At 45.2% G+C, this 17,493-nt stretch overlaps 3 protein-coding genes across 3 annotated transcripts; all 3 read right to left on the bottom strand.

Annotated features, from left to right (window-relative positions):
• Positions 1 to 7,659: 7,659 nt before the first annotated feature.
• Positions 7,660 to 9,476, bottom strand: PtA15_4A803 (uncharacterized protein; the record flags this gene model as incomplete). Its single annotated transcript, XM_053168725.1, has 8 exons — positions 7,660 to 7,714; positions 7,809 to 7,881; positions 8,138 to 8,205; positions 8,306 to 8,455; positions 8,537 to 8,730; positions 8,816 to 8,960; positions 9,052 to 9,169; positions 9,260 to 9,476. 8 exons carry the CDS (start codon positions 9,474 to 9,476, stop codon positions 7,660 to 7,662), a joined length of 1,020 nt encoding a protein of 339 aa, XP_053019905.1.
• A 122-nt stretch (positions 9,477 to 9,598) lies between these two features.
• Positions 9,599 to 9,847, bottom strand: PtA15_4A802 (uncharacterized protein; the record flags this gene model as incomplete). The annotated part of the gene is made up of 2 exons (XM_053168724.1): positions 9,599 to 9,758; positions 9,837 to 9,847. The coding sequence occupies 2 exons, from the start codon at positions 9,845 to 9,847 to the stop codon at positions 9,599 to 9,601; spliced, it is 171 nt and encodes a 56-aa protein (XP_053019904.1).
• Positions 9,848 to 15,189: 5,342 nt separating this feature from the next.
• PtA15_4A801 (uncharacterized protein) lies at positions 15,190 to 15,941 on the bottom strand (the record flags this gene model as incomplete). Its single annotated transcript, XM_053168723.1, has 4 exons — positions 15,190 to 15,254; positions 15,376 to 15,630; positions 15,712 to 15,807; positions 15,890 to 15,941. 4 exons carry the CDS (start codon positions 15,939 to 15,941, stop codon positions 15,190 to 15,192), a joined length of 468 nt encoding a protein of 155 aa, XP_053019903.1.
• Positions 15,942 to 17,493: the final 1,552 nt, after the last annotated feature.

The following is a 17,493-nucleotide window of genomic DNA, read 5'->3' as shown; positions in this document are numbered from 1 at the left end:
ACAAAAATGGAAGGGCTTGCAAATAAATTTTGGACTGTTATGTGTATAAATAAACAACAATGGAGATGAACAAAAAAATTATTTTGTACCCAGAACTGTCAGCGGCGGCAATACCAAGACTACCGTCTTTTAGCTACGCAGGCTGCAACTTTAGGAGCTATAGTTATAGCGGAAGGATAATGAGCACGGATTCAGAGGGTAGAATACCGGCAATTTTAAAGAAAGAATTATATTTAAGCACGGAGGGGCTTAACTCAAAGAGTTAAGGGTATTTAAGTGCCCTCCGTAACTTTTCAGGGCCTGTAAGACAGGGGTGGTGGAATGCCTGAAGCAGCGGGGGCCTGGAATTCAGGTTTGGTTCGCTGGGATACCCCGGTAGAAGCCTTCAGAGGAAGTATTTCTATGAGAAAGGAACTAAGGAGACTCACTGGTTGGAAAGCAATACTTTCACCTACAGGGAGTCCGGATTGAGTTTCCTAGGAGAGAACCGCAAGCGCTTCGTAGAGTAGCGCTAGGGAAGTTTTCTTTTCAAGTTTCAAAGGAATCGGACAACGGAGCAGAGAATCTTTTGGTTGAAGGTGTGTTCGAGGGAAAGCGCTCTGGTCAATGTCAGGGTCGATGAAGATACTGCCCCTCCTTTAGCGGAGGAGATTTGTTCTTTATATAGCTTTAATCTCTCTGGATCTTACTTCACCGTAGAGATCCAAGTATCTAGAGCTAATCTGCTATTTTTTGCGGGGGCTCATCTTTCTGCCATAACTTCTCGTCACAAAGATGAGCCCCTCTCTGACGGAGGCTAAGATGGGCGCTTTATGTTACCGCGACTCTATTTGCAATGTTTTGCTCATGTCTGCGCGGTCATAGTCGCATGTCTTCAGTTGCAAGTATGGCAGTTTTCTGTGCGATAATAGTCGCAGACGTTTCTTTTGGTCTTTTTATGGATTCTTTGTATTCAGCGCCTCCTTGTTACTCTCTTGGTCTAAGGAGGCGCCTTTTTTTCTTTTTTATTTATTTATTTTCTGTTTTATACTTAGTTTTTTTGTATACTTGATGCCAAGGATATTATCCTTCTAGCTACATGTGGTGCAAAGCAAAAGATTAGAGTTATAAAACTCTAAGACAAGGTTATAAGGGTTAATTCCAACGTATTTGTTGGGAATTATGGCGTAAGAATAAGGCAATTTGGGCCAATTTGGGCCAATTTGACGTAATAAAATGAATATAATTAATTTTAAAGAGGGGCCTGATAAATCAGGGGTGTTTAATCCCTCTAGAATGAAGAACTGGGGCCTGTAAACAGGGGTGTTTCAAATCCCAGAAAGAAATAGCGGAGAATATCAAGAGAAGGGGCTTAAACTTACTAGTATAAGACCCTAGGGGCACTTGAGGTTCTTCAGGCGTGAAGTTGGGCAGTTGGAGGCGCTCAGAAGTGGTAATCTTGAGGGCAGGGTGGTTACTAGACAGCTTCAGGGCGGAAATTGGGGCTAAAAATCACGAAAGTAGGTATTTCACCTGGCAAATCACAGGCTAATGAGGCTGTTGAAGGCGGGTAAAATTCTAATAGGTAATGTAAAGCTGGGGAATCTCCTTTTGGGCGGAGAAAGGGCCCTTTATATAGCCTAGGCAGGCCTCCAGGGGCGCCCAGGGGACATGGGGACACTTGTGGGCGCATTCTGAGGCAATTTGGTTGCGCTAGAAGGCGCTGTGGGTTGTGGAACCTTGGGGCTTGGATACAAGGGTTGCCAAGAGCCTTTTACAGAGGTTCTGCGTGTTTTTACACATGCCTTACACGTCATGGGGGCTGGTTTGGGGGTTCTGTGACGCTCATTTCCATGGAAATGTGCCACAGAAGGTACTAGAACTGGCTTCTGTGCAATTGTACACGTGCAAGCAGTGCTACATACATGTTCTGGAGGCGCTTGTTAAGTGCTCCAGTTCATTTGACCCCTTCTACATATTTACTACAGTTGTAATTTACACGTAGTGAGGCTTGGGAGAAGCTGGGGCACTTTCTAGTGTCTCCTGTGCACGTTGCAAGAGCCTTTTTCCATCTAGAATGTTTTGATATTGGATGACGTGGTAATTACATCTTGTTTGGTGATTAATTACATGTGTACAAGACATAAAACACATGTAATATTGCTATTGGGGCGTATTCTGGCCCATTCTTACTTACTGGTAACCTGAGCGCTTTGGTTGCAGGCTAGTTTATGCATTATGCATATATGTACACTAGGAGCGCGGGCTTGAGCTCTAGGCAAAAGAGCACGCGGGCTTGGGTGCACCACGCAACAAATAAAGCCATCTTTTAAACTATACACAACACCTCAGTTACGTCACTAAAAATGGGTGTAAATATATGTACTTATATATATATATGCATACAAGTGCATCTACGCGGGGCGTGATGCACTTGCGCAAACTTTGAAGTTAGTTTACACAAGGAAGGGATAATAATTAAGGGTACTTGTAAGTGAGGTACCCTAGGTTATTTTACCCGTAGAATAAGAATCTTCTATAATATTTTACATATTAATTACATAAAGCTGAGTAATTAATTAATTATATATGTATTTGATGTTTTTGCGTAGTTTTACATGTGTAAGAGTAATAATATCTCTTTCATATGTAAAACTATTTTTTTATATTTTTATTTGTCACAGTGGCTCTGCCATAGTAGCCAGCTGACAACTGCACCAACCCGCCCGCCCAACCCAGCCCACCTGACCCGCCCAACCCAACCCGCCTGCCTGACCCAACGGCCCCCCTGCTTGACCCAACCGCCTCCCCACCTGACCCCCCCGCCCAACCCGACCCGCCCGGCCCACACCCCAACTTACCTGCCGCTCAAATTAGCGGCCACAACATAAAAACCAACAACCCCCAACCCAAACCAGAAACACCCACTTCCCCACCTCACCTGCCCCCCTGACGTACCTGCGGCTCAAATCAGCCGCCTGCGCAACGTGAGCCCCACCCCCATGACTTGAGGCTCCCACTGGACCTCAGGTATCCCAAGCCTGCCCCCAACCCCAAACTCAACTGTTGGGCCATTCCCCCTGCTTTCAGGTACATATCCTCTAGGATTTTTGGCCATGCTTCCGCTACCAATTTCAAGCGGTGTGGTATGCTTTATGGTTACCCATCTAGCCCATTTCAAAAATTCCCTTTTTCTCATATGTACATTCTCAAATCAACCAATACGGCGACACCATTGGATTCTACGGCCAAAACTACACAGGACACCATGGACAACACATCTTACACCCCTCTGGATCAGAAGATACAACCCCTTCAAGACACCATCAGCCAGTTTCACATACACAAACACCATACTCAGGTCATGTAATCCGTTACATGAACCACACTTACCCAGGACATGTAATCAGTTACATGGACCACTCTGACAGCTTGTCTACCCTCTACATATACTTTACCTCATCAGCTGCACTCATTACATTGTGCTATGCACATGTCATGCAGTGTCATGCAGTGTCATGCACATGTCATGCAGTGTCATGCAGTGTCATGCAGTGCTATGCACACTTGATGCAGGCTTATGCAGTCTAATGCAGGTGCATGCAGACTAGTGTAATAGGGGCTGCAGTCTGACAGTTGACAGATGACATCATGCAGGTGTCAAGATAGCAAAAACCCCTCATGCAGCTTGCAGATGACATCATTTGACAGGCCAGGCCAGCTAAAATATCTCACCTCCTATTTCTCACTAGCTAAATTCCCTCATATGACATCATGACCTCATGTGACCTGTCAACCACCAGCCAAAATACCTCATTGTAGCTTTCAGGGCAGCTAAAACCCCTCATTCTCTTGTTCCCCTGGAGCTAAAATTTCTCACTCTTTTCTATTTAAGGAGGCTCTCCTCCCCCCAGTTGTAATTTCTCTCAGCAAACTACTTGCACTCAGCTTACCCCATAACAGTACAATACTTGCTCACTCTACAGTATTAGCCCCACTCTATATTGTGGTTTTACACCCTTACATACAAATTACAACCTCATTACAACACTGACACATCAGCTACATTACCATAACCCTTAAGCCACCTGCTCAAAGTAGGCTATCTTTTGATACACCTCCACTATCACTACATAAACCTTCCAATCGTAGATTGGGGGGCTTGTTTTGGTGTCTAGTGACCCAGGAAAGGCAGAGGTAACCTCATTCATCCCTTTCCGCACTCAGCAAAAGGTTCTCAGGAACGCTTTTGAGCTTCACAGCGGGGTCAACCAAATTGTCATCCCCCTCATATGCTGCAAAATATCGGAGGAGCAGCCACTCAGTGATGGTAAATCAAAGTGGATTCATATGTAAGATTGTGCTTATTTTGCTATTGCACATGACATGATTTGACTTCAGATTCTTTTGAAACTTTAGTTATAGGGCTTCGGACAAGAAGGCACTCTGTGCCATCCTGAAGAAAGTGCCTGGATCAAACCAGGAAGAAGAAGTGATGGTGGACATCCAAATGGATGGAAAAAGTGTGGTAAGCATATTTTCAAATAAATACACAGAGTGCAGATGTGACGGTAACTGATTTCAAAAAACTGTAGCATCTCATCAATTATGATAAGCAAAGTAGGATGGTTCCACACAGCCATGTAGATGGCTTGATTGACCCAGCTGGATTTGTTGCTGGAATCAAATACGCAGTCCGCCAGCCGGATTTCCATCAAACAATACACCTGAAAATGAGCAGCAAATCTCATTTATCATATCTGGTCAAATTTACCAGGAAAACAGTCTCCTTTGCAGGGTTGCAGAAGTTATATGATCAGCAGCGAGAAACAATTGATCTCCGCCAGCAACAATTGGCACCGCTGGAGCCACCAGTTGCATCTGGTAAGAAAATTAACATCCACAACTTTTATGTTTGCATCTGTTAATACATACATTCATTCCCCACCACAGGTTCATCCAAGCGGAAGGAGCCTGTCAAATCCTCAAGCTCCCCCCTAATTGCTGCTAAGCCAAGAAAAGCACACAGAGTGGAGGATGATGGTGAGCTTCCAGAACTTTGAGATTTGTGACATTAAACCTAATCAATGATATTCTTTTTTTCTTTACCAGTTCCTCATCATCAAATTGACCGTCCTGGTTACTCCAAAAAATCATGTTGGACATCTCTCGACACCTTGAAGCTCCTGGAAATTCTGGAGAAAAATCCAGGCCAAACAATTGGTCGTAGCAACAAAATCTGGGAGATTGCGGTGACAGAACTTTTGGGGTCAGAGAAGGCAACAATGTCATCCAAAAAAGATATTGCTGCCTGCAGAAGTCGTTTTGCACATGTGAGTTTGTTCTGGCCACAGCTATTCAAACTCCAATAATGTGTTCATGCTGATTTTCTGGATCAAATGTTGCTGCATCATGGATCTTCCCCACTTACAAGGCCATTGGTCGCTTGCTGGATGATTTTGGTGGCACATGGTCTGATAAACTCCGTTGCCGGTTGGTTTCACCAGATGTCTGAAAAAAATTGGAGAAGAGTAAGTCGCCAATGGATCGACAGGCGGTTCTGTTTTTTGGACAAGCCCTTTGAATTCTACTGGGCCATGAACAAAGTCCACAAGAAGTTTAAAGGACCATCAGAAGAGACTATTGCCAATGTCACCGCAGTACCAATCAAGTTCCCAAATTGGCACGATGGGGTTGCCAAAAATTGTGCTAAATTCCAAGCACAATGAACCCTTCTCCACCATCCCCTGGCCACTGAAACCAGTCTTATACACTGTGATGATATGTGAATCACTCTTTGTTTACAATATTTGATTTATATTCAGCCAGTAGTAGTAGATAAATGGACTAAACAAGACAAATCTGCTTTTGCCCGCTCTCAATGAGTATTGCTGGGCCTCCGGCACAATCACTCAGGACCTCATTCATCATGAGAGGCTGCAGTTTTAGCGCCACCTCACCTGGCGCCCCATCAAGACACATGCCAATGGCATCCCAGACTGCTTTTAAGAACACTGTTGTACCGGATAACTGAATGTAAAATAGTTGTACATCATATGTCTCCATTCCGCCTCTCAGGCCAAGCAGCGTTTGGTTCTGAGGTTGTGCTTTCGAGGCTCTTGCAACCATGTAGGTGTATACCAAGCTGTCCGCATCGGATTACCAATGAGCCACGTGGGGTGATTCCGTTTCCATGGGGACTGGATGTATTTTGGCGCCAGCCCGGTTTGTCTGCAGTGCTTTATTGCGTTCTTGGGCGGCCATCGACCAATCAGAACTTTCCACGGCCGGGGCAACAAGGCACCACCATGAAGTTGTGGTCATTCCAAGGCGCTTTTTACGCGAAGCCCGAGAATCCATGTGTAGTTGAACTTGCCTGAGATACCCAGGCTCACCACTGAGTGGAGGAAGAGGAATGTACAACAAAAGTGGCAAACTCCGTTTGAGTGGTACATATTGTTGAGGTACATACATCGCTCCTCCAAGAGTTCCAACTCCCAAAGTTGATGATGTTTGTCACCAAGTCGCGCTAGAGGAATTGTAATTGGATGAAATGAGGTGTTGTGCAGGTTGTGCAGCAGAAGTCGGCCCGGTTCAGCAACAACTGCCTGTTATTGACGACAGGTCAGAAGCTAACTTAACTAAGTCCCACCCTCCTACAGGTGGAGTGGTAAAACACTGGTTGCATTGCGCCGACCCGAAGGAGGGACTTACAGGCTGACAGCATTTGGTTTTTTGGTGGGGACTTTTTTAAAACTGCTCTCACCCACCCATTTCCTGTCCAATTTCATTATTGTTTGGATTTCCATGATGACCAAAGTCTTCTTTATCCATGTACTATACCCACCTATCCCCAGCCTGTCTTCTTGATCTGCAATGTCCCTTGTGACATCATGAGTTTTGGATTCTGTACAGTGTAAACTTTGTAATAAAGGATGAAGCGGACCACAGATAGTCACAAAAAATGGATCTGAGGGGTTCTGAAGGCCTTGAAAAATTCAGAAAAATTTGGAGAGATTCTCCTTGATCTTGGGAATCTTTTGTTCCCCCAAACATTTGCTGCCCAATGGGAAAGGGTGAAGCCAGGAATGTTTGAAAAAAGACATAGTTCTGGTTCTGTCAGCCCAAACTTGGACAGTGGGTGTAAGTCCCTCCTTCGGAAGGTCCCGGCGGGAAAGTGTACTCCCTCAATTAGAGGGACTTTGTCAAGTTAGGGTCAGAACGCACAACGATGCAACTATGCCGGCCCGCGCCAGGGAACTGAGAATTCTACAACAATGGTCCTTTTTCTCTGAAGTTGGGTCTGTGAAAAGACAACTCATTGAGATTTAGGATGGAGATTATTGATTTGAGCAGTCTTTCAGTGCTTTGTATGTACCTCCACCCATGCTTTCTAGGGCCCGGTCGGAAATGAGTTGTTTGTAAGAGGGGCTTTTTTGGACATGTTTAACTTGAAGCATCTAACCAAAAAACGTACAAACCGAGGCACGAAGAAGAACGATCAAACAAGACGAGAGGTTTAGAAAAGCAATACAACATGATGAGTATGTGTGGGTTATTAAATTTTTACTAGACGGACATATACAAGAAATCGAACCGAATGACGAGATAGGAAGTGTCTGAGAAAATGGACGAAGAACAGAGATAGGCATTGGATGGAAGTCTATGTGAAAGAATTGATTAATTCAAGAGGGACTTCTTCGCCCATTCGACAACAACCTTATTAGCCATCACTCTTTTTTTTGTTGATAAAAATATTGAGAAGAAAAACCGTAGTAAATGGAAATCAACATTCCACCTAAAGTTTCTATAAAAAATAATAGACAGACTTTGAAGCGGTGAAGCCAAGAACTTGGAGCCGATTCACACTTGTTGCCCGTAATAACGCTACATATACCTGTCCTATGATAGTTGGAAGGAAAAAAAAAAAACCATGATTGTGATCAGTTGACCCAACGGATGAACAATATATAAGGCCAAAGGGAAGTCTGGACCGCCTCGTAACAGCAAACACCAATAGTAACTTCCTGCCTCTGTTGAAGATGAGGATTCAGATCCAAGGAATCAAAAGACAGGCCAATTTTCAAATGGATCCACATGTTGAGGGGTGTATTGTGGTGAAGAAATAGAGGGGCCCGCAGAGGGAAGGCAAACGCACTGAAAGCACGTTGGAGGTCGATCTTTACACGATCCAGCAATTGGCCCTGAGGTTTATGGATACTCAATCTGAAAAAAACACACCGCGCAATAGAGTTGGAGCGACGCAAAAGCGTTAAACCACAAGTTGTCAAGAAAATATTCAGGAAGAAATGGACGGGAGACGAACGCCCAAGCCAAAATCAAGGGGACCTGTGACTGGGAACCAATGACTTCTCCCTGAGAGTTCTCGTACTCGAACTCGGACGGTCTCAGAAGGACGGCATGGCCGGTGGTGAATCGGACTTTGGGCCACAGCTTCTCCTTGCTTTGATTGTTACTAAAGAAGCCAGGGGCGATCAATCAAGATACCCCAAAGCCCAAAGAGAAACAAAAATAGAGAGTGGAGAGAGATACACACTTGAATGGGCGCGTATTTGGCAGTCTGTTCGGCCCTGCTTTCTCGCCATGTGCTGCGTCTTCTGCTCCCCCATCCGCGTACAAACCAGTGACAACACCAACGGACCCATTCACCAGCTTATAGTCTCTGAGATTTTTGATCAACATGACCTGCGCGCCCACCTTCAAGACTGATTGATAGGGAGCTAGAGTATTCTTTATCATCAGAAAATACACACATCCAACAAAGTGAGAATCTTGGGTAGGAGAGAAGGCGGGTTGGTTGTCGGATGCACTGAACTTTGTCCAGATGTCGCGAGAGTTTGGAGTCGCTGATCTGGCATTTAGACGTCCGAACGTCCTCAGCCGTGAAGAGAACTTTGGGCGACCTGAGGCTCTTCAAATGTTCCTGATTGGCCAGAGTGACTTCATGCTTTCTCGGATAGCTGAAAGATGCCGATTGACACAGCGCATTCTAATGTCAAGTCCCGTCGACCCAAGTGGAGGCAAAGAAATGAGACGGAGAGTGGGACTGACAGTTCGGTAGGAAGGATGTCGTCCTTGTATTTCACTGGTTTAGTCAGCGAGGCCATGATCTCGCTCGTCCGAAGCGACACGGTGCCCATCCGGATCTCATTCAGAAGGTCAACAAAAACTGTGCACAATTAACGGTCGTGAGCATTTTGCAAGAGGATATGAAGAGCGAAAGGAGGAGGAGGAGGAGGCAGGCCTTGGTCTGATTGACGAAAGACGTGTTTGAGGACGATGGTTTGGGTCACACATTTGTCCCAGGACTCGGATTCAAAGAGGTACGGCGCCCGCTTCGCATCTCGAGCCGGCCTGGTGATTGGGGGCAGTAGGAAGAAGTTGCTGGTGAGGATGAGCTGGATTCCGTCGAACGGCTCCGTCGTGTCGCGCAGCCACTTGGCGAGCTGGTTCAGTTTCTGAGTAAAAAAATCCATTCCTGCTCGTCGGTTTCCTTTGTGCTTGGAATAATCAGCCCCGCGGGTAGCACTACTCACGTCGAAATAGTCCCAGAGCCTGGTAAGCTAGGTTTTGATGAGAGACAGACCTTCATCGATAATCAATCTGGTGGGGCATGGAAGAAGTTGGGGTGCGTGTGGCCGATGGAGGAGGGGTTGTTGATCTGGACGGGCTCGGGGCGATCGGGCGAGGGGTGAGGGATGTTCGGAGGCCTAGCAGGCGGGAGGCCGGTGGTGGTGGGCCGAGCCCGATGGGCTGAACTGCCTTACATAAAGCTGAGGGTCAGGTTTGCTTATGTAAGGCAGCCACATGGCCGGTCGACTCAGGTCGAGTCGGACTTGGCCGACATACAGACCCAAACCTTACCAGCAACCACCAACACACCACTGCACCCGCCCGCCCAACCCGCCCAACCCGACCCGCCTGCCTGACCCAACCCACCCGCTGTGGTGTGCCAAATCTGTTTCAAGTATCAAATTACATAAAGTGATGGTTGAATACATGAGAAGGAGGCATATTCTTGGATGTATTATTGCATTATTAGATTCTAAAGGTCATTTAACCCCTAGTCACTTACTTGAACCACTAGGCTAGCTCCACTCAATCAAAAGTTATTTGGATTAAACTGTTTGTGACAGAACATAATCAAATACTATAGAATTATATTTGGTAGTACATAGTATAGAATCAGGTACAAGTACATAGTTAGGGTGTAGTTTATACAGGTGCACACACGTACCCCTGTATGGTCGCATGACATCATCAGTCACATGTTGGATCACACGTTTATCAGAAGGCTGACTAGCTAAAATACCTCAATGGAAGCTTCCATGCAGCAAAAATCCCTCACAGGAGAAGTCACACCAGCATAAATACCTCACCTGACTTCCCCACCAGCAAAAATCCCTCACATTTTACTATATAAGGAGCATGTTTTCCCTCCTCAGTTGGAGCATGCCACTCAGGCAATCCTAATCAGAACACACATCTCACTCAGAGGCTTCAAGCAAAAATCAACATAAATCCACTAGTGTGATCTCAATCAAGTTGCCCATCAACATCTTTCATACCTCAGAAGATATATAAGTAGTCAAGTAGCAAGCATCACCACTTGTGCCCTTAACAAGTCAAAGTGATCTTAACCCATTGTACTCTTAACTGAAGGTTAAGGAGGAGGGCAAAGACACTTTGAATAGTTCACATCTGCCATTAGTCTTTTTTTTGCTCTCAACATTCTATATCTCCGCACATACTTCTCTCACTCAATAAACATATAAACCATATAAAACATATCTTACGTTCCTACTGATTTCCACCACCAACTCCATTTCCCCGTATCCACTCAACATTTCCACTGAATTCAAGTTTGATCTAGGTTTGATTAGAGACTGCTACATATAGTTATCTCTATCATTAGTTTGCCACAACAATAAAATAAATTTGTTGTGATAACTCTTGTGTAGTATTATAGAGGGGCAGGTCTTTCAAACCACCCGTAACAGTTGTAAAAGCTTCATACATACTTGAAATATTATAACTGCTATTTCCCCCTCACAGAACTGCCACCCGTCCCAAAGTGGTTCTCACATCTGGTGTCCCAACAGTGGCCAACAAAATTCAGAAGATCAACAACAAAAAAAAAATTTTTTTTTCAGCAACACAAAATCAATAAACAGTGGATAACAATACAGACGGAAACCAAGATGGGGAGAGGATTTGGCACAACCTTGGCTTGTCGGAACAGGAAAGAGAATTTGTCAGCGAATACATTGACGCGGTCCCCCGAGGCAACAAGGACATCCACGAGACCTTAGCAAGTGTGCTACAAGGAAACAACACAATGGCTGAATCAAGTAACAACCCGGAAGTGACTCTCAAGGAAAAAGAAGAGGAGATTTCTCAGCTACAAGCTTCGCTGGAAGAAATGATGCAGGAAATGAGGGAAATGCGCAAGGAACAGGAAAGAATGCAGGTCTTACTTCACACACCTAAAAATATACCTATCCCAGATACACCAGCCCCAGCACAACGGACTGCCTTAAGATTTGCAATGTCAACCCCTTACACAGATAGGGCACAAGGGTTAGACACAACTATTGGAGCAGGAGATGAAACATTTTTAATGTCCCCAGGGCCATTACCTACAGCAGGAGGTCCATCACCAGAATCAAGTCAGGCCAGGCCCCGTACTAAAATCACCTTGCCAGACGAGCGTAAAGGAGTCATACTAGACGTAAAAAAGACGAACCTTCACTTTGACGGTACAGAAGTAGAAACATTTATACAGAGGGTAGAGAAAGTTGCTTCTATTCAAGGCGCTGGTGCAATTGATCTTGCATTTCAACTGCCACTCATCATTAATAATAAGAAGATAAGTGAAGCCTTGGAGCAGATGGACGGACACGAGACAGGCGATTGGGAGCTTCTAAAGAAACAGATGATCAGGAAATGGGGAAGAGCTATTCCATTCAGGAAATATAGGGAAGATGCCATACCACAGTTGATCCAGAAGGCTCAAGAAAGTCAGGGTATTAAAACTAGAGTCAAATACAAAAAGTTTGTTGGTGAGCTTGAAGAAATGACAGATTATTTTGCTCAAATGGGATACAGTCACTTGAACCCAGAAAGTGGAAATCCTCTTTGGAGGGCTCTTTCCCCTGAGCTAAAGAAAGAAGTCACCAAAGAGTTAGCTCACGCCAAGGAGCTCAAGAAAACCATAGATGGGCGTAATATCATTCCAGAACTAGATACTTTAAAGAAATATGTTGACATGGCTCTAATAATCATTGATTTTGATGATGATGAGGCCACATCAGCTACTAAAGAATTGCCCAAAAAGAAGGTTGCAATTCAAGATCCTACTGAGACAGAGGAGTTGAAAGAGAAAGTAAAGAAGCTCACCAATGCACTAGAATACCAGACTAGAGCTGCACCTCCTCATCTTAGCAGGCCTTCATCACCCGGATTTTCAGAATCAAGACCAGGTTTCTCAGACACACGGCCCCGTTTTACACCATTAGAGTGCTACTACTGTAAAGAGAGACACACTTTATCTGAGTGTGAATCATACAACCAGGACATACAAACTAGAAGGGTGTTCAGATATCAAGGGGTTTACTACTATCCAAATAGGCAGCCCATTGTAGTAGAAAACAACTCTTCGGTACGGCAGATGGTGCAGAAGTTCCATGAGGAGCCAGATACTGGAAGTTCTCCCTCTAAAGAAAACCAGGGACCAACATCTGCGGTAATAGAGTTAGAAGAGTGGGGATCTTGGGTTCCACCACAAATGCACATTGATGAGGAAGAGCTACAAAACAACATTGGATTTGGGCTCAGAAAATCACAAAGGATTCAGGAGAAGAACAACCCACCAAACAGTCAACCATTACCTACCAAAAATCAAGAGTCAACCAGCAAGACTCCACCACCCAATCAGGAAGCATTGAAAGCCCCCATTAGAAGAAAGAGCTTTCCAGGATCCTGGCTGGAGGAGGAAGAAAATGCAGAGGAAGAGGCAGTGCAGCATAAGCCATCTGCATCCAAAAAGGGTAGACAATCTAGTGATACGCCTCAAGGAAGGAAGGAGGAGTTAACCAGCAAACTAGACAAAACCATACGCAACAAATTTTATAAGCAGACATATACACTCACGTTAGAGGAAATCATAAAGATTGCTCCACATTTCCTGAAGGGTCTACAGGAATCCCAACCAGAATCTGAAACAACCGGGAAAGAAGTAAACAATGGTCAATTGAACTGTTCTATTAGAATTGAACCTGAAGAGGAAGAAAACACACGTCTCAATTACGCTTGCCCTGTTGGGATGGTAGATATGACCATCAACAAAAGGAAAATCAGGACCTTAGTTGATACAGGTGCAGAAATGAACATCATCCCAGACACTCTGGCAGATCCGTTAGGATTAGTAACAACAGCAATTTTTATGCGTCTTAGAGGGATTGGAGGCCATTTTACACCAATTGTTGGATTAGCAGAAAATATACCGGTTAGCGTGCTTCCTGGCTACATCCACTTGGCCAATTTGTTTGTTGTCAGAGGTTCGGTCAACACAGTCTTGGGTCGTCCATTCCTGGCAGATCATAACATAAGATTAGAGTTGTCCAATCAGAAGGGGGAGGTCTTGAGTTTCCCTGACTCAGAAGGTAGAAGAATGTGCATACCTATCTGCTTACCCAGCACACCAGGCTGGCACAAGGAACCTCCTAAGCTTCGACAGAATTGTTCCTTTCAAGTGGTTGATTGGGATTTTTTGGGACAGCTTGGAAAGAATATGCTAAACAAAAAAGAAGAAAATATCCCTGTAATTGACTGGGAGCAGCTGGAAGATTTGGAACGTCTTCAAACCCCTTTGAATCAAATTAGGGAGGAAGAAGAAAGCCCACATCAAACAGATATACCATGTAGCTCCATTCCTGATCAAAATATAACAAAGGAAGACCCATGGAGAGTTTACCTGTCAGAACCAGTAAATTGGGCCAATGAGATGGGCGCTGCTAGTCTCACAGAGGATGAAGAAAGGCGCACAGATTTACAACTTGCAGAGGCAGAAGTAGCATGGGCATCAGAACCCCACAGAGATACCATTGAACTGGGTTTGGAGTGGTACTGGATTGAGCACTATATTCCCCGCCGGTTCAGGGATGTTTTTGACGAAAGAAACAGGCCAAAGAGGGAAAGAAAGGGGCAAGAATGGCTCCGGGAGTTACCAGGAGGGTTCACAGACTCACTGGATTTCTTGCAGCTTTTGAACTTCTCAGCTGGGGAAGCTTTTGTTAGGCACGGCACTTGGACTTCACGTTTTGGTTTTGTCAGTAGCAAAACACGACAGAGCTTGTATTCCGGCGGTGGTAAGAAGTGGTATAGGACTCATGTCTCTAGTCAAAAGCCTAAAATAGATAAATGGAGGAAACACAAGTTTTATCCTGCCACTCTTGGGGGGGCAGATGTTTGTTAAAAAAAAAAAAAAAAAAAAAAGCGATGTTTTTTTTTTTTTTTTTTTTTTTTTTTCTTTGAATTTCTATGAATATGATTAGAGTTAGAGAGAGGCAGAGGAGGAAACAAGCTTTCTGTGTTATTAAGGGAGAGAGGAAAAGATAAAAAAAAAAAAGGGGGTTGACTACTGGAGACGGTAGCATCAACCACTCATTTTTTTTGCGTGTATTGTCCATTCCTTTACTGTACCAGTTAAATTTCAGAATCCGCCAGTCTGCTCCATCACATCAGGACTGGAAGAGGGTGCATAAAAAAAAAGGGGGAAATATATTAAGTTAGCAAATTGTAGAATGTGTATAGAAACAAGACAGAACTTACTAGAAATAAACAGATTTGATGTACCAGTCTTCCGCGGCATACATTGCATTGGTAATCTCATCAATAGCTCCCCATTCGTCGCGAAGGGGGCTGAAACCAGTGAGAAAAGGTGCAAGGACTTGAAGGAGTTGGAGAAAAGCGGCCCGGAACCGGACGCGAGGATCAGTTGGGGGCAGGTTCACGGTAGGAGCACGGAACAGGAGAGGATCAATTGCAGGAGGAGGCGGAGAGGCGAGGCGGAAGTGAGCTTGGAAGGGGTCGTGAAATTCAAAGGTTAAGGGGGGGTTGTTGTTGGGAGAGCGGAGGACAGTGTTGAGGAACATATTGGTAGCAGTCTCTAGAGCGGTCCGTTGGAGTTCACTGTGATCGGAGAAGCAAGGGGTGCTTGGTCGCGGCAATGAGACGTCCGACGAGGGAGCAGCCTCAACAGGAGCTTTGCAAACTCCTACCAGAAAAAAAAAAAAAAGAAGAAGAAGAAGAAAAGAAAACGGTCAGATAGAGCAAACAGGAAGGAGACTATACTGGCATCACGAGTAAACCTACTTTCAGATCGCGCCGCCACGAAGCGGCCCTTCGCGTCTCTAAGACGGGTCTGAGGGGGCTTGGGTTTAGCCTGAATTTGCCCGGAAAAGCGAGCTCGGCGGGATCTCAGCCTGGATCTTCTGCAAAGGGATTTGGATGGGTGGTAGGTTGGATCGCTGGGGTCGTCGTCGATACTTGAGCAGGAGCTTGGAAGCTCAGTCATGGATTTATATCCAAGGGTTGGCTGAAAGGGGCCTTCGTATGGTTCCTTATCACCTGCAAGAGAGGGAGGAGGAACCAGTCAGCAAAAAAAAGGAAAAAAAAAAAAAAAAAACGTTGTAAAAAAAAGGTGGATACCTAGCTCATAAGCTTCGATTAGTCCAGTCGCAACGGTGGTGTCGACTGTGACCATGGGTTCCACCGGGTCAGAAGTATCTTTGCGCGAATCAAGAGCTTTTAAAGAAGGTAGTGTTGGGCGCTGTTGTCAGCAGTTGAAGGATAAGGTAACAGTCAAACAGAAGGGAATGCAGCATACAGTCGTCGAGTTCGTACTCTCCGTCCTGATCAGATAGTGCAACGGCGGACATAGCCCTTTGGTCACATGGCCGAGCTGCCGCTATCAAGCGTTCCCGTCGTTCGCCAAATGTTTCGCCTAGCCAGGAAGCAACTGAGAGCAGCGATGTAAGACTCAAAAGTGGTAATGAAACCCTTTTGCTGAATGGTGAAGGGTATGATGGAGTTACAAGCTCTGCCCTTCTGTTATCAGTCAACAAGACCCACCAAGCTCAGCTTGGCAAGTTTTATTAAGTGATAGGTCTGGTCTGTTCCAGATGAAATCTGTTTGACTGGCAACGTGTAAGTGTTTCAATTACTTTGTTATAAGGGTTGAAATGTTGTTATAAGGGTTGATTTATTGTTATAAGGGTTTTAGGATTTGAGTGTGGATGAGTGTTGGGTGACTTGTGAGTTCTGGGTGAGGAACTGGGGAGCAGGCCACTGGGGGTGGAGAGAGCTCCTTTTATAGACAAAAGGGGAGCCCCTGAGGGGCTTGTGGGTTAGGGTTTCAGCTAATCTAGACAACAGGGTGAGGGATTTTAGCTGGTGGGAGTAGATACAAATGATGTCATAACCCCTCAGGGGCACATGAATGGTGTCAGAATATACAACAGAACATTCTAATGCATGCATGAGGTAACAGTAGACTGCATGAGCTGTCATACAGGGGGAATTAGTGTATACACAAAGTCTGAGGCTGCAGAAACAGTGTAAATGATGTCATACTATGTATATAAAGGAGTGTATGTAATTAATATGTAATGAGTGTAGCCTGACAGGGAGATGTATGTTTGTATCCTGTGATATGTATAAGTGTACTACTGTGAAACTCGGGTTGGGGCAGATGACAGCTGGGTTACTGGGGCTGGCCGTGTGATATGTGTCCATGAGGTGTAACTTCCACACTAGAGGGGGTCCAGGGGTGCTTCCAGTGGTGACTAAGGGTAAAATTGGCCGTAGAATCCATTTCTGGGGTCCATTTGATGGTATCTTGAGGCCTAGTATGAGTAATTATGTGGCATAGAAAAAAAACTTTTTATTTTTCCACTTTTCCGTCTACCACATCCTCCCCCAACTTATTGTCTGTCCCCAGACAATTTCGACGTGAAAAGTGCTTTCTGTCAACTTTTGAACCTGTGACATGGTGAATTTAGGTGGTGATTTGCAGAATTCTTGGAGAATTGGTTATTTTGACGTCTTCTGGGCCACGTGGCTTGAGAGGCTGCGCAGGGTGAAAATTGGCCAAATTTTTGATTTTTGTCAATTTTGGGGTTTTTCTTGACAATAACTTTTTGTTGGTTCTGGGAGTCGAAGTGCTGCGCGCAGTCCGCAGTCCGCAGTTGCGCAGCTGCGCAGGGGTGATGCTTGTGCTGTGGTGACGGCCGCAGCTGTTGCTCTAGCGCCCTAGGGTGCGCGCTATTGAGGCCGCGCGCCTTGGTGTACGAGTAGTGATTGGGGACTCGACCCCGCCTCCTGATGATTGGTTGGTCGGGCTTGGGGCCCGGGTACACAGTGCTGATCATACCCGCCCGAAGTTATTAGGGTCCCGCGGGAGTTCATCCAATGCGCCGCAGTTGTCTCGTC

The sequence above is a fragment of the Puccinia triticina genome, chromosome 4A (assembly GCF_026914185.1).
Source record: "Puccinia triticina chromosome 4A, complete sequence".
Classification (NCBI taxonomy): domain Eukaryota; kingdom Fungi; phylum Basidiomycota; class Pucciniomycetes; order Pucciniales; family Pucciniaceae; genus Puccinia; species Puccinia triticina.
This window is presented reverse-complemented; position numbering and strand designations above follow the sequence as displayed.